This window comes from Boeremia exigua (genome assembly GCF_020726555.1).
Source record: "Boeremia exigua strain MPI-SDFR-AT-0100 chromosome Unknown C7974scaffold_5, whole genome shotgun sequence".
In the NCBI taxonomy this organism is placed as follows: domain Eukaryota; kingdom Fungi; phylum Ascomycota; class Dothideomycetes; order Pleosporales; family Didymellaceae; genus Boeremia; species Boeremia exigua.
In genome coordinates this window covers 2,031,920-2,043,132 of record NW_025763522.1, presented here as the reverse complement: position 1 = coordinate 2,043,132, position 11,213 = coordinate 2,031,920, and the positions used below count along the sequence as shown (strand labels likewise).

The following is an 11,213-nucleotide window of genomic DNA, read 5'->3' as shown; positions in this document are numbered from 1 at the left end:
GTAGTGACAACTGTCGCTGTCCATAATCTGAATTGAAAATTTCAAGGACAATCCAGACAGGCAAGAACAGGGCCAGACGAGGCAAGAACAGCCGAGGCTCGCGTCTCTGCTCCGCGACTCTGCACCACCATCCGATGCTAACACCTCGTGACCATGTGACCATGGCCATCACATGACGACTTTACGAGACGACTTTACGACACCACACTTTCTCTTCACGTAGTAATATCAATTGAGTCAAAGACATGGCCGTCTACGACATGCTCGACGCCCTGAGCACCGCACGCGACAGACACGCCACCCCGGACCACACCCCCACTATTACAGCAGACTCCACCACCACCCCCCAAACCAACCCCACCGACACCAGCGAGCGCTACGCCCACCCCATCACCGCCGCCCAAGAATCCGGCCTGCCCATCATCGACATCTCACCCTTCCTGGACCCGCACTCCACAGCTTCCGCCCGCCAAACCACCGCCAAAGCCATAGACGCCGCCTGCATCAACTACGGCTTCTTCTACCTCACCGGCCACGGCATCCCGCTCAGCACCCTCGACGCCATCATCTCGCTGGCGCGGGAGTTCTTCGCGCTCCCGCTCGCCGAGAAGAACAAGATCAAGCGCCACGACGCCGGCGGCCCCGAGGGCGGCGACTCGGCACGCGGGTACCAGGGCCTGGGCGAGAACGTCACGGGCGGGCTGAACGACGTGCAGGAGGCGATTGACTTCTACCGGCCGTGGGACGGCCCGCTCGAGGACGGCGACGGCGGGCCCGGCACCCGCAAGACGCTGCAGGGCCCCAATCTGTGGCCCGAGCGGCCGCAGGCGCTGAGGGGCGTGTATGAGGAGTACATCGCACAGGTCACGGAGGTGGGGCGCGCGCTGGTGCGGGCCATGGGGGTGGCGCTGGACTTGGGGCCGGCGGACGCCAACGCCGCGGCCGAGGACGAGGACGAAGACGTGTTTGCGCGCCACTGCGACGAGAGCTTCTGGGTGCTCAGGATGATCAACTACCCCCCTTTGCCGGCGTCGGCGCTGCACAAACAACGCCAGAAACAACAGCAAAAAGACGGAGAAGAAGGAGAAGAAGAAGGAGAGGTCATCGGTGCCGACGAAGACCCCTCCCAGTTCTCCTGCGGCGCGCACACAGACTACGGCTGCGCGACCCTGCTCCTCGCCGACCCGACCCCCGGCGCGCTCCAAGTGCAGCTCAAAAACGGCGCCTGGCTGCCCGCACACCCGGTCCGCGGCGCCTTCGTCGTCAACATCGGCGACATGATCGAGCGCTGGACCAACGGCGTGTGGAAGAGCACGCTGCACCGGGTGATCCACCGCGCGAACCACTCTCCAGAGTATGCTGGGCGCGTGTCGGTGCCGTTCTTCTTCGAGCCGAATTTCGACGCGCAGGTGCGGCCGCTTAAGAAGTGCGTGCGCAGGAGTGGGAGGGAGGAGATGGGCGGCAGGGGCACGTACGGGGAGCATTTGCTGACGAAGGTGTTTAGCAATTTCTACTATAGCAAGCGAACGGATTGGTAGTTCTACATCGCTGTCCCTTCTCTGTGGCCCCTCGAATCCCCAATCTCAGTCTCACCCACCGACCCCAACCCCACCCCTCAACGCCGTTTTCCTCGCAGAACTGCGTGCTGCCCGAATCAGACTACTCCCCATCAACCTCGACCTCCACCCCCCCAAACTCCCCTACCAGCTCGCCCCCCTTCCCCTCGGGATCCGGCCGCGCCACCAGCCCCCCAACGCCAACCCGCCACCCCTCCGTGGCCGCAAACACCCAATTGATTTCGCGCAGGGGCACGCGTGTTTCTCCCGTAGATGTGGTGAGGACGCGGTACACCCAGAGACTGGAGCCGAGGGGGTCGGCGTGGCGCTCGACTTCGATGGTGGCGGAGGGGCGTGTTTCTGCGTCGGCGGTGGAAGAGGTGTTTGTAGAGGTGTTGGTGTCGAGCGGCACAACACTCCAATCCGCCCACGCATCGCACGCAACCGTACTAACCCACGGCCTGCCCTCGTACCACTCGATCCCCGTCTTCACCCACTTGCCCTTTTCACCACCCTCCCCGTCGCGGTCAAACCGCAACACCAACCCCGCCTGATCATACTGCCTCAACTCGCCCGCCGGCGGCAGCGAGAACGTCACGCGCGCACGCCGGAAGGATGAGAGGGGGTAGGTGGGCAGGGTGGCCGGGTGGGTGGGCGCGGTGGAGACGTCGGTCGCGGGGGGTTTGCGCCAGAGGTCTGTTTGGGGCGGGGCGGTGAGGGCGAAGGGGCCAGTGCGGATGAGCTGGGTTTTGGGAGGGGAGGTCATGTTGGCGGGGGCCGCGGGGGGGTGGGGGGTGGCTGCGGACGGGGTGATGGTGGTGATGGTGGTGAGGAGCAGAGGCAGGAGGTGTGTTGGGAAGTGCATGATGAGGTGAAGGGAGGGCGGCAGTGGCTGCTTTATACGCTGTCCTGCGGCTACTGTTCATCGCTCGTGAGATCACTAATTCAGTCCATGTCGTGCTCTATCCACCCCTCATCCATCGTACGTGAGTACGTAAGTGGTGAGTCCGGCCCCCGGACAGCGCTGCCGGGCAGCCACACAGCGCCTGCACGCCCTGCGTTGGCGGGGGAGTGCGAGGTTGCGTTGCATCGTATACCTTGGTACCTGACGTTGTGCCTGACGTCGGGCTGGGGCGCGCTAGCTGCTTGGGGCGGGGAAGTGCGAGGTCTGGGCCGACTGTGGGCGAATCAGGGAATATCAAAGCGATTAGTCAGCGAAGGGGGATCACGAGGTTTGTGGCAAGTATGTGTGGTGCTGCATCGTGTCGTGGTTTGAGAATTGCAGAGGTACATTGTATTTACAGTCTATTCTACTTCTTCTCGTCCTTGGGGGGCTCGGGCTTGGGGGTGGGCAGCTTGAACTGCGGGGGTCAGCAACAGCAGCAGGGAAACGACGCACAAGACTCACGCTCTCCGGGGTGGTGTCCTGGCCGGTGCCGACCTGCTCCCAGGCGGCCGAGCCGCCGCGGAAGTTGCGGAAGGCCTGGGTCATCTCGAGCGGCTCGACGACAATGCGCTTCTTCTCCTCGTCGTAGCGGATCTCGGTGTAGCCGGTCATGGGGAAGTCCTTGCGCAGCGGGTGGCCGTCGAAGCCGTAGTCGGTCATGATGCGGCGCAGGTCCGGGTGGCCGACGAAGAAGACGCCGAAGAGGTCGTAGACCTCGCGCTCGTACCAGTTGGCGCCGTCGTAGAGGTCGCACAGCGACGGCACGGGGGTGGCCTCGTCGGCGTACGTCTTGACCCTCAGGCGCGAGTTGTGGCGGATGGACAGCATGTTGTAGACGACCTCGAAGCGCTGGTCCTTGGTCGGGTAGTCGACGGCGGTGATGTCGGAGATCTGCGTGTACTCGGCGGCGGTGTGGTACTTGAGGAAGGCGAAGACGGGCAGCACGGCGGCCGGGGCGATGTAGATGGTGAGCTCGTCCTTCCACACGGAGAACTGCTGGATGTACTTGGGCAGACAGGCCATGAGGTAGTTGCCGTACTTGTGCAGCGCCTCGCCCTTGGTCTTGAGGCTGTCGACGGGGTTGACGACGGCGCGGCGCAGCGTCTCTGCGGGGCCGCGCGGGGCGTACTGTGCGGTCAGCGCGGCTTCAGCGCGGGGGGCATGGGCAGCCTACGCGCATGTTGGGCGTGTCGGAGGCAGCGCCCGCGATGTCCTTGGCCCGCAGCGCCGTGGTCGAGAGGGCGCGGGCGGCCGGGCAGCGCGCAGCGCAGGCCAATGGGCGGCTGACGGCAAGGCGCATCGCCATGGTGTGAGAGGCGGTCGGGGCGGCGCGGTGGTCCTGGAGGGGGGTGGAGGCGGAGGCGGGAGAAAGTCGCGGCGTCCTGACGTTCACGAAGCCGAGTAGCAGCAATGCGAGCTGCGAGCTGGTCCGTGCGCGCCGACAGTCTCTTGCAGCGGCGACGGCCAGCGTCCATCACCACCCGCGCATCTTTCCTTGACTCGACCCGGCCGGCGTTTGTTTGCGTCCTTTGCAGCCCCAGCTCTCCCTCGCCCACCACACGCCCGCCCGCCCCGCCGCCCGCCGCTCGACGCCTGGCCCGCCCCCGGTGGCCACTTCACCCGCAGCGCCCACGCATCGCCCACCAGCCCACCGCCCACCGCCCACCGCGCCCACCACACCCGCCGCCATGTCCCGCCTGCAGTACGACCAGTTTGTCGACGACGACGAGGACGAGTGCTGCCCGCTCTGCGTCGAGGAGTTCGACCTGTCCGACCGCAGCTTCCGCCCGTGTCCCTGCGGCTACCAAGTACGCCGCCCACTTTCGACATCAGACCGCCACTGACCCCCCCAGATATGCCAGTTCTGCTACAACAACATCAAGACCACCATGAACGGCCTGTGTCCGGCCTGTCGCCGTCCCTACGACGACTCGACCATCGAGTTCAAGAACATCACCCCCGAAGAGTGCGTCGCGCCCCTCTTCCCCCCTCCACCCGCCTAACGCGCACAGGATGGCCAAGCACAAGCAGCAGATTGCCCAGAAGGCGAAGAAGAACGCCCAGATCCGCCAGAAGGAGGCCCAGAAGGCCGAGGCCGACTCGCTCAGCCGCAAGCACCTGGCCGGCCTGCGCGTCGTGCAGAAGAACCTCGTCTACGTGACGGGCCTGACGCCGACCATCCGCGAGGACCGCCTGCTGGACACGCTGCGCGGGCCCGACTACTTTGGCCAGTACGGCAAGATCATCAAGATCGTCGTCAGCAAGGCCCGCGAGAACGCCCAGCACCAGCAGTCGGTCGGCGTCTACGTGACCTTTGCCCGCAAGGACGACGCCGAGGCCTGCATCACCGCCGTCGACGGCTCGCAGAACGGCGAGCGCGTGCTGAGGTAAGTGTTGCGCTACGATTCACGTCACTACAGCTTGTAGTCAAGTCATCACCGATGTCATGCTAACACCCCCAGGGCCCAATACGGCACCACCAAGTACTGCTCCGCCTACTTGCGCGGCGAGCAGTGCAACAACCGCAACTGCATGTTCCTGCACGAGCCCGGTGAGGACAACGAGAGCTTCACGCGCCAGGATCTGTCCATGATGAACTCGATCCAGACCCAGCAGCCCGCCCAGTCCGCCACGTCGCGCTCCGCCCCGCCTGCCCACCCGGGCCCGCCCGTCTCCGCCGCCGTCACCACGGCCGCCGCGCCCATGAGCCGCCAGCACAGCAACGAGGGGTCAAGTCCCACCCTCGAGGCCCCGGGCCTGCCCGCCACCGCCGGCTGGGCGAGCAAGGCCGCCCTCGAGCGCCGTGCCAGCCGCTCGACCATCGCGTCGCATCCCAGCCCCATGGTGCAGAACGCCACCCCCGCGCAGTCAAAAGCACCGACGCCCGCGCCGAAGAAGGAAGAGCCGCCCAAGCCAGAGCCGCCCAAGCCAGAGCCGCCCAAGCCAGAGGAGCCAGTGCCAAAACCCAAGACCAGAAAGGAGGAGAAGAAGGAGGAGCGCAAGAAGGAAAAGGCAAAGGAAAAGGCCGCCCAGAAGTCCAAGAACGCGTCGCCCGAGCCCAAGCCTGTAAAGCCAAAAGCAACCGGCCTTGAGGGTTTGCTCAAGGCCATCTGCAACTCCGACTTCAAGTTTGTCTTTTCGAGCGCCGCGCTTTCAGACGAGGACTTCAAGGCCATTATCGAATTCCCCCAGCTTCTGGATCCCAATGGAGGCGCCAAACGACGCGCCATGCGGGAGAAAGAGCAGGAGCTCCTGAACCAGCGCGAGGCCGAGGCCGAGGCGAAAGCTGCTATGCAGCCCCAGCCAGCCGCAGCCGCAGCCGCAGCCGCAGAGCCTGAGGAGAACGAGGCCACCGCTGGAGGCAGCCTCCAACTCGGCGGCGAGCCCGAAGGGAGTCACGACCCCACGGGCAACCACCAGAATCAACACGTCATTGCTCCTCCAGGTCAGCAGGGATTCGGCGGCAACCTCTTCGGCAGCGCTCTGGCAGAAGACTTCAGTAACCTCGGTCTGAACAACCGCGCCCTGACGCCAGCGCAGCAGCAGCAGCTCCTGCTGTCCAACTTCAAATCTGGACCCCAGTCTGCCGCCCTTCTCTCCACCCTGCAGGGCGGCCAGAACCAGCAGAACCTCAACGCAAACCCAACAGGCCACGGCAGGCACACCTCCCGCTTCAGCTTCGCCAACGACAGCGCCTCGGCGTCCGCAAACGTCCAGCCCGTCGCAAACCAGAAGCTCATGAACCAGCAAAACTCAATGATGCCGAAGAACGCGAACCAGTTCAATCAGATGCCGCAGCAGCAAGCTCTGGGCGGACACTTCTTCACCAACGTACAGGGACCGCCGCCGGGCCTGAAGCCCACCGGCACCCCGCCTGTTGGCGGCACCAACATGTTTGCGCAGGGCCACGGCTTCGCTACCGGCGGTCTGCCCTACGGCGCAAACGCCAACCGAAGCACCAATGAACTGTATCAGGATCTGCTCCGCAACAGGAACATGGACGGTGGTGCTAGGACGGCTGATTCTGGTAAGCGTGAGTCAATGTTTCCTTCTTTCCTCAACCAACACCCCTCGACCTCTACATCCCCCGCCCCTGGCCTGCTGAACTTCCCTTACGGACCCTCGCCTGGCGCTTACCAGGAGTCTGGTTCGCAGAAATCTAAGAAGAAGGGCAAGAAACATCGCCACGCCAACACCACTTCCTCTGGAGGAGGTGGCATGGCTGATATGCAAGACCCGAGCATCTTACAGGCGAGGCTCCATCAGGCGAACATGGCCCAGGGCCCCTATGGCCAGGGCCAGAATGGCTTTTCTTCTCTTTACGCAAACAACAACAACTTCGGCGGCGCCGGAAGGTGGTAGACTTTCGCTTCTTTCACATACTTAGTCGGCCCCTGGTCAGAGACTGTCTTGTACTTTTGCGGCAACGACTCGGCATAAGTGCAAGGCACTGCCAGCGTTATGAGGCGTTATGGTTTTGGCACTGCATCGGCATACCAAGTGCAAGGCACTATGCCCGGCGTTATGAACGGGCTAGTCATGCTTCGGCACGATTTCATGGATTTTCAATACCTTGCATCTGTCATGTTTTTGCTTGGGTGGATGCGCTGCTTGGCAGACGCCTGGTTCTCGTCTCGTCTCTCGTCTCTCGTCTCTCGTCATCTTCGTCATTGCCATCGCATGTACGTAACGTCCCCTTCCTGCCGCTATCGTCGGCATGCTTACTTTCTAATAGAGAGATGGCTTTTTGATCTTCTGCCTTTGAAGTGACGAGATGCGAGAGATGTCTTGACGAATTCTCAATGCCTTTGTAACTTGATGTATCTGCTTAAGCGTTGCCTATTGTTCACTGTTGCATTAATGTTGACGGAATCTTGCTGACGGTGTACTCAGTAGGTACATTCGCCGATGAAGAGCAAGCTACGCTCGAAGTCGATGCGCTGGTCAACGACGACGAAAACGAGCCCGTACGTCCGCTTGGCACGCCATTGGCTGGGCAGTTTTTCGAACAGCCGCGACGGTCAACGCCATCCATTCCGCCAGGCTTCACTGCTCCAGCGGTGAGGGCTATCGCTGGGGACGTTACTGTTCAAGGCTCGCGCACCGGCTCGCATCCAATGTCACGGACCGCTTCGTCTACGATCATACCCGCGATACCCATTGTGCCAGTCACTCCCGTGAAGTCGGAGGCGAGGACAAAGAAAGGGAAACAGGCCGTGAAAAGCGTCGAAGTGGATGCCCCGGCTGCAAGTGCGAGTGTCGTGCCTGCGACACCGACCAGGGCGACTGTTAAAGGGAATAAATCACAAGACACGACGGAAGCTTCAAGTAAAGCGGCGGACACATCGAAGAAGCCTGAGCCGAAGGAGAAGAAGGCACCAGAAACACCTGCGAAGGCTGCAACGAAAGCTAAAGCAAAGAAGGTTGAAAAGGCGGAGAAGTCGTCAGAAGAGAGTGCTTCGAAGCTTCCCCCCAAGGATGTCACTGATGCGAACACAACAGCGAATGCCAAACGCCATCCCGGGAAACTTGACATTCCAGCTGCAAAGGTCGTCGAGAAGGAGCCGGTGCCTGCTACGACACCTGGCCACACCAAGAACGCGCGCAGCATCCCTGCCATGAAGATTCCTTCGGTCCCCGCCAGCCCAGCTGTCGCAGCTGCGCCATCCCCCATCAAGCACACGGCTGCGCCTCGAACACTGCGCTTGGTGTCCACTCCAAAGGTAGAGACGCCCAATGTGGCGCCGCCACCTCTTCCTCAGATTCCCACCGTGGACAAGTTAAGATCCAGACAAGCGAGCATTGCATCGTTGAACCAGCCCGGCACCCCTGCCAGCGAGCTGATCTCCGACACAGCATCAATGACATCGGGCATGGTCTCCAGGGCAAGCTCCCCACCTCCCACCATTGTCGGATCCGCACCAGTCAGGAAGATCACCAAAGCGCAGGCAAAGAAGAACAGGCAGGAGCGCAAGCGCACTGAAGAGGAGAAGGAGAAAGCGGAGGTGGGGTCTGACGTTGAGGTCGTCCAAGCACCCATCATTGGCCGCAAGAAGAAGGCCAAGAAGCCGAGTTCGACGCCCAAGCCAGTCGCTGCGATGGCCTCGGCCATGAAGGAGGCCGCCAGAAGCCAGCCGGCTTCGCCGAAGAGCGCGACCGTCGAGGATGACCCGCTCGAAGCACCGGCCGTGGCAACGGTCAAGGCTCAGTCTGCGCACAACTCGGCGAGCGCGACGCCCGAACCTGAACCCCAGCACGAGGACGTGAAGGAGCGGCGCGAGCCAAGCGCGCAGTCGGTACTGAGCGACCTCCAGAAGAGCGGCGAGCTGCTCATGTCGCAGCTCGAATTCTTCAAACCGCTCTCGTCCAGCTACCTGCACTCTCTCCGCAACACCCCGTCCGGGCAAGTAACACTACCCCCGGATCTCAAAGTTCACCTCTCGGAAGCTGATCTCGACGCCCTCGCCGACAAAGACGCCGTCCGCCTCAAAGGCCAAGACGGCAAGCGCGACTCCTACACCCTCATCACCCCCAACGGCAGATTTCTCTGGGGCCTCACCGCCGAGCTCGAAGAGCGCGCACTCACCCTCGAGCACGAAATCGAGAAACTCGCAAGCTACCTGCGCTTCCACCCCCCGCCGCGCGCGCCCCGCGCCCCCGCCCTCAAAGACGCCAAATCCCCGTCCTCGGACCCCGCGCTCTTCGCCGCTGAGCCCCCCCTCCCGCCGCTCGACCACGGCCCGGCCCTCGCCACCCCCGCCGACGCCGCCGCCTACCTCAACCAGTTCGTGCTCCCCGCCACCGACTCCCCGCCGCCCGCCCACCCGCGCCCCGAAATGGCAGCCGTCGGCGGCATGCCCGCCGCCGGCACCGCGCTCGTCCAGGCCCCCCCTGGGCGCGGCGCGCACGCCGCGTGTCTCGAGAAAGCAGCGCGCAGCGTCGTGCTCGGCGGCCGCGGGGGCGAGGCTGAAATCGAGGGCGTCGCCGTGGTGCGCGGCGGCGACAAGGGCGGCGTGTGGGTCAGTGGCGTCGAGGGGCTTGTTGGCGTTGGTGTCGGCGTGGGTGTCGGCGTGGATGGCTGTGGCTCCGGGAGAGACAGGGCTGCAGGCAGGGATCGCGCGAGGGATGCGAGGGACGGCAGGGCGGTGTTGGGGCTTGAGGAGGCTGAGGCTGCGATGGTGGGGGCGCGCAGGGAGCAGGAGGTGTTGGAGCGGAAGCTGGGCGCGCTGTTGAAGCGGAATCGGAAGGTTGCGCGGTGCTGACGCTGGGGAAGAGGGGAGTTGTTGTTTTGATAGGGTTGGGGTGTTGTGTGGATAGGGAGTGCTGTTGTATAGATAGCGAGACTGTGTTGTACTGTACTGTACTGTACTGTACTCCACTGTACTCGTGGCACGAGACAGGCTGCTCTGCGCCGGGCACAGCGTGTTGTAGTATACCTCGCCGGCCGCTAGTCGCTAGTCGTTGTTGTTGGAAATAGGATATCCATACCACGCACCAACTCACAAAATTCATACCACGCAGCGATTTATAACGCCAACTCAAACCACACTTCATGGCACTACTTCAATCCACGACTCATAACACTCATTCAAACCACAATTCATAACACTCCTTCTGACCAACCCGCCCCCATCACCACCCTCCATCACCCTCCATCATCACTCCCCGTGCCGCGTGCCATGTGCCGCGTGCACACGTGCCCTCCACACATCCCTCGCGCACACTTCGCCATCCCAGCGCATGACGTCCTTGCACACGCCCCAATCCACCTCGTAGCAGCCCCGTGCAGCCCCAGGCAGCCCCAGGCAGCCCCAGGCAGCCCGTCTCCACGCTCCTGCCCGCGGCGTCCGAGATCCAGGGCACGCCGTCCAAGACCCATCCCACGCCGCCCAACGACCCTTTCCCAGGATTCACTACACGAGCAAGGTACAGCGCAGCGCGGGACCACCGGTAACGACTAGGGCACGTAAGCGCGCCGGGTAGCGTTACGCGGTACGGTACGGTACGGTACGGTACGGCACGCAGACGCGGTGGAACAGGGATGAGGCGCGCGAGCAGCGTGGCGTGGGGGCGTGGGTGTGGAGTGGTTGTGGGGTGGTTGTGTAGAATGTAGAGAGTACTAGATGGTTACGGAGATACTTTGTGCGGGTTTGCGTGCGGGTTTGCGTGTGGGTTTGCTCCGGTAGGTCTGCGTACCGTGCGTGTCTTGGTGCCGCACTGCATGTACTGTACTGCACTGTACTGTTCCTTACTGCGCTGCACTACACTGTACTGCACTGCACTCACCGCTCCCACGCGTCCGCGGCCTCGACTGCACCGCCATCCACAGCCCGACAGTACGCCACACATCGAGCCCGCAGCGCCTGATCCCTTTCAAACGATGAACTCCGATCAGTGGATCTGCCGTGCCGATGGTGACAGGACGCGGTGGCGGGGGGCGATCGCTGTCTCCCGTCTTCAAAGGGCACTGAGAGGATGGATGGAGAAAACGTAGTGTTTCTGGTGAAAGCGTGGCTGGGACTGAGCCGCGATGGGAGAGTCGAGAGGTGGCGGTCGGGGTCTCTTTCGGAGCTGTGGGTTGTCTGGGGGGCGTTTGGAGATTGCCGGGGGTGAGAGAGGGGCAGCGAGGTGGGTGGTTCGCTTTGGATGTCCTGCTTCTGTGGAGTGCAAGAGGCGGGCTACGTCTTTAGGTATAGTCGAGCTGGAGAGCA

The 11,213-nt window shown here is 63.0% G+C and overlaps 5 protein-coding genes across 5 annotated transcripts; 3 read left to right on the top strand and 2 right to left on the bottom strand.

Moving 5' to 3' along the window:
- The first annotated feature begins 1 nt into the window (after position 1).
- Positions 2-1,598, top strand: C7974DRAFT_175454 (uncharacterized protein). Its single transcript, XM_046136238.1, has one exon. The coding sequence runs from the start codon at positions 246-248 to the stop codon at positions 1,536-1,538; it is 1,293 nt and encodes a 430-aa protein (XP_045998386.1). The 5' UTR covers positions 2-245; the 3' UTR covers positions 1,539-1,598.
- A 61-nt stretch (positions 1,599-1,659) lies between these two features.
- C7974DRAFT_310315 (uncharacterized protein) lies at positions 1,660-2,322 on the bottom strand (the record flags this gene model as incomplete). The annotated part of the gene is made up of 1 exon (XM_046138265.1): positions 1,660-2,322. One exon carries the CDS (start codon positions 2,320-2,322, stop codon positions 1,660-1,662), a length of 663 nt encoding a protein of 220 aa, XP_045998385.1.
- Positions 2,323-2,808: 486 nt separating this feature from the next.
- On the bottom strand, positions 2,809-3,868 carry C7974DRAFT_175449 (NADH dehydrogenase iron-sulfur protein 3 mitochondrial precursor). The gene is made up of 3 exons (XM_046136237.1): positions 3,677-3,868; positions 2,965-3,630; positions 2,809-2,917 (listed from the first exon to the last, which is right to left on the bottom strand). Exons 1-3 carry the CDS (start codon positions 3,806-3,808, stop codon positions 2,867-2,869), a joined length of 849 nt encoding a protein of 282 aa, XP_045998384.1. The 5' UTR covers positions 3,809-3,868; the 3' UTR covers positions 2,809-2,866.
- A 322-nt stretch (positions 3,869-4,190) lies between these two features.
- On the top strand, positions 4,191-6,864 carry C7974DRAFT_412597 (uncharacterized protein; the record flags this gene model as incomplete). Its single annotated transcript, XM_046143661.1, has 4 exons — positions 4,191-4,310; positions 4,356-4,468; positions 4,515-4,889; positions 4,965-6,864. 4 exons carry the CDS (start codon positions 4,191-4,193, stop codon positions 6,862-6,864), a joined length of 2,508 nt encoding a protein of 835 aa, XP_045998383.1.
- Positions 6,865-7,138: 274 nt separating this feature from the next.
- C7974DRAFT_452975 (uncharacterized protein) lies at positions 7,139-10,126 on the top strand (the record flags this gene model as incomplete). The annotated part of the gene is made up of 2 exons (XM_046145846.1): positions 7,139-7,184; positions 7,396-10,126. Coding segments are annotated over 2 exons (2,415 nt in total), but the record flags the coding sequence as incomplete, so codon positions are not given.
- Positions 10,127-11,213: the final 1,087 nt, after the last annotated feature.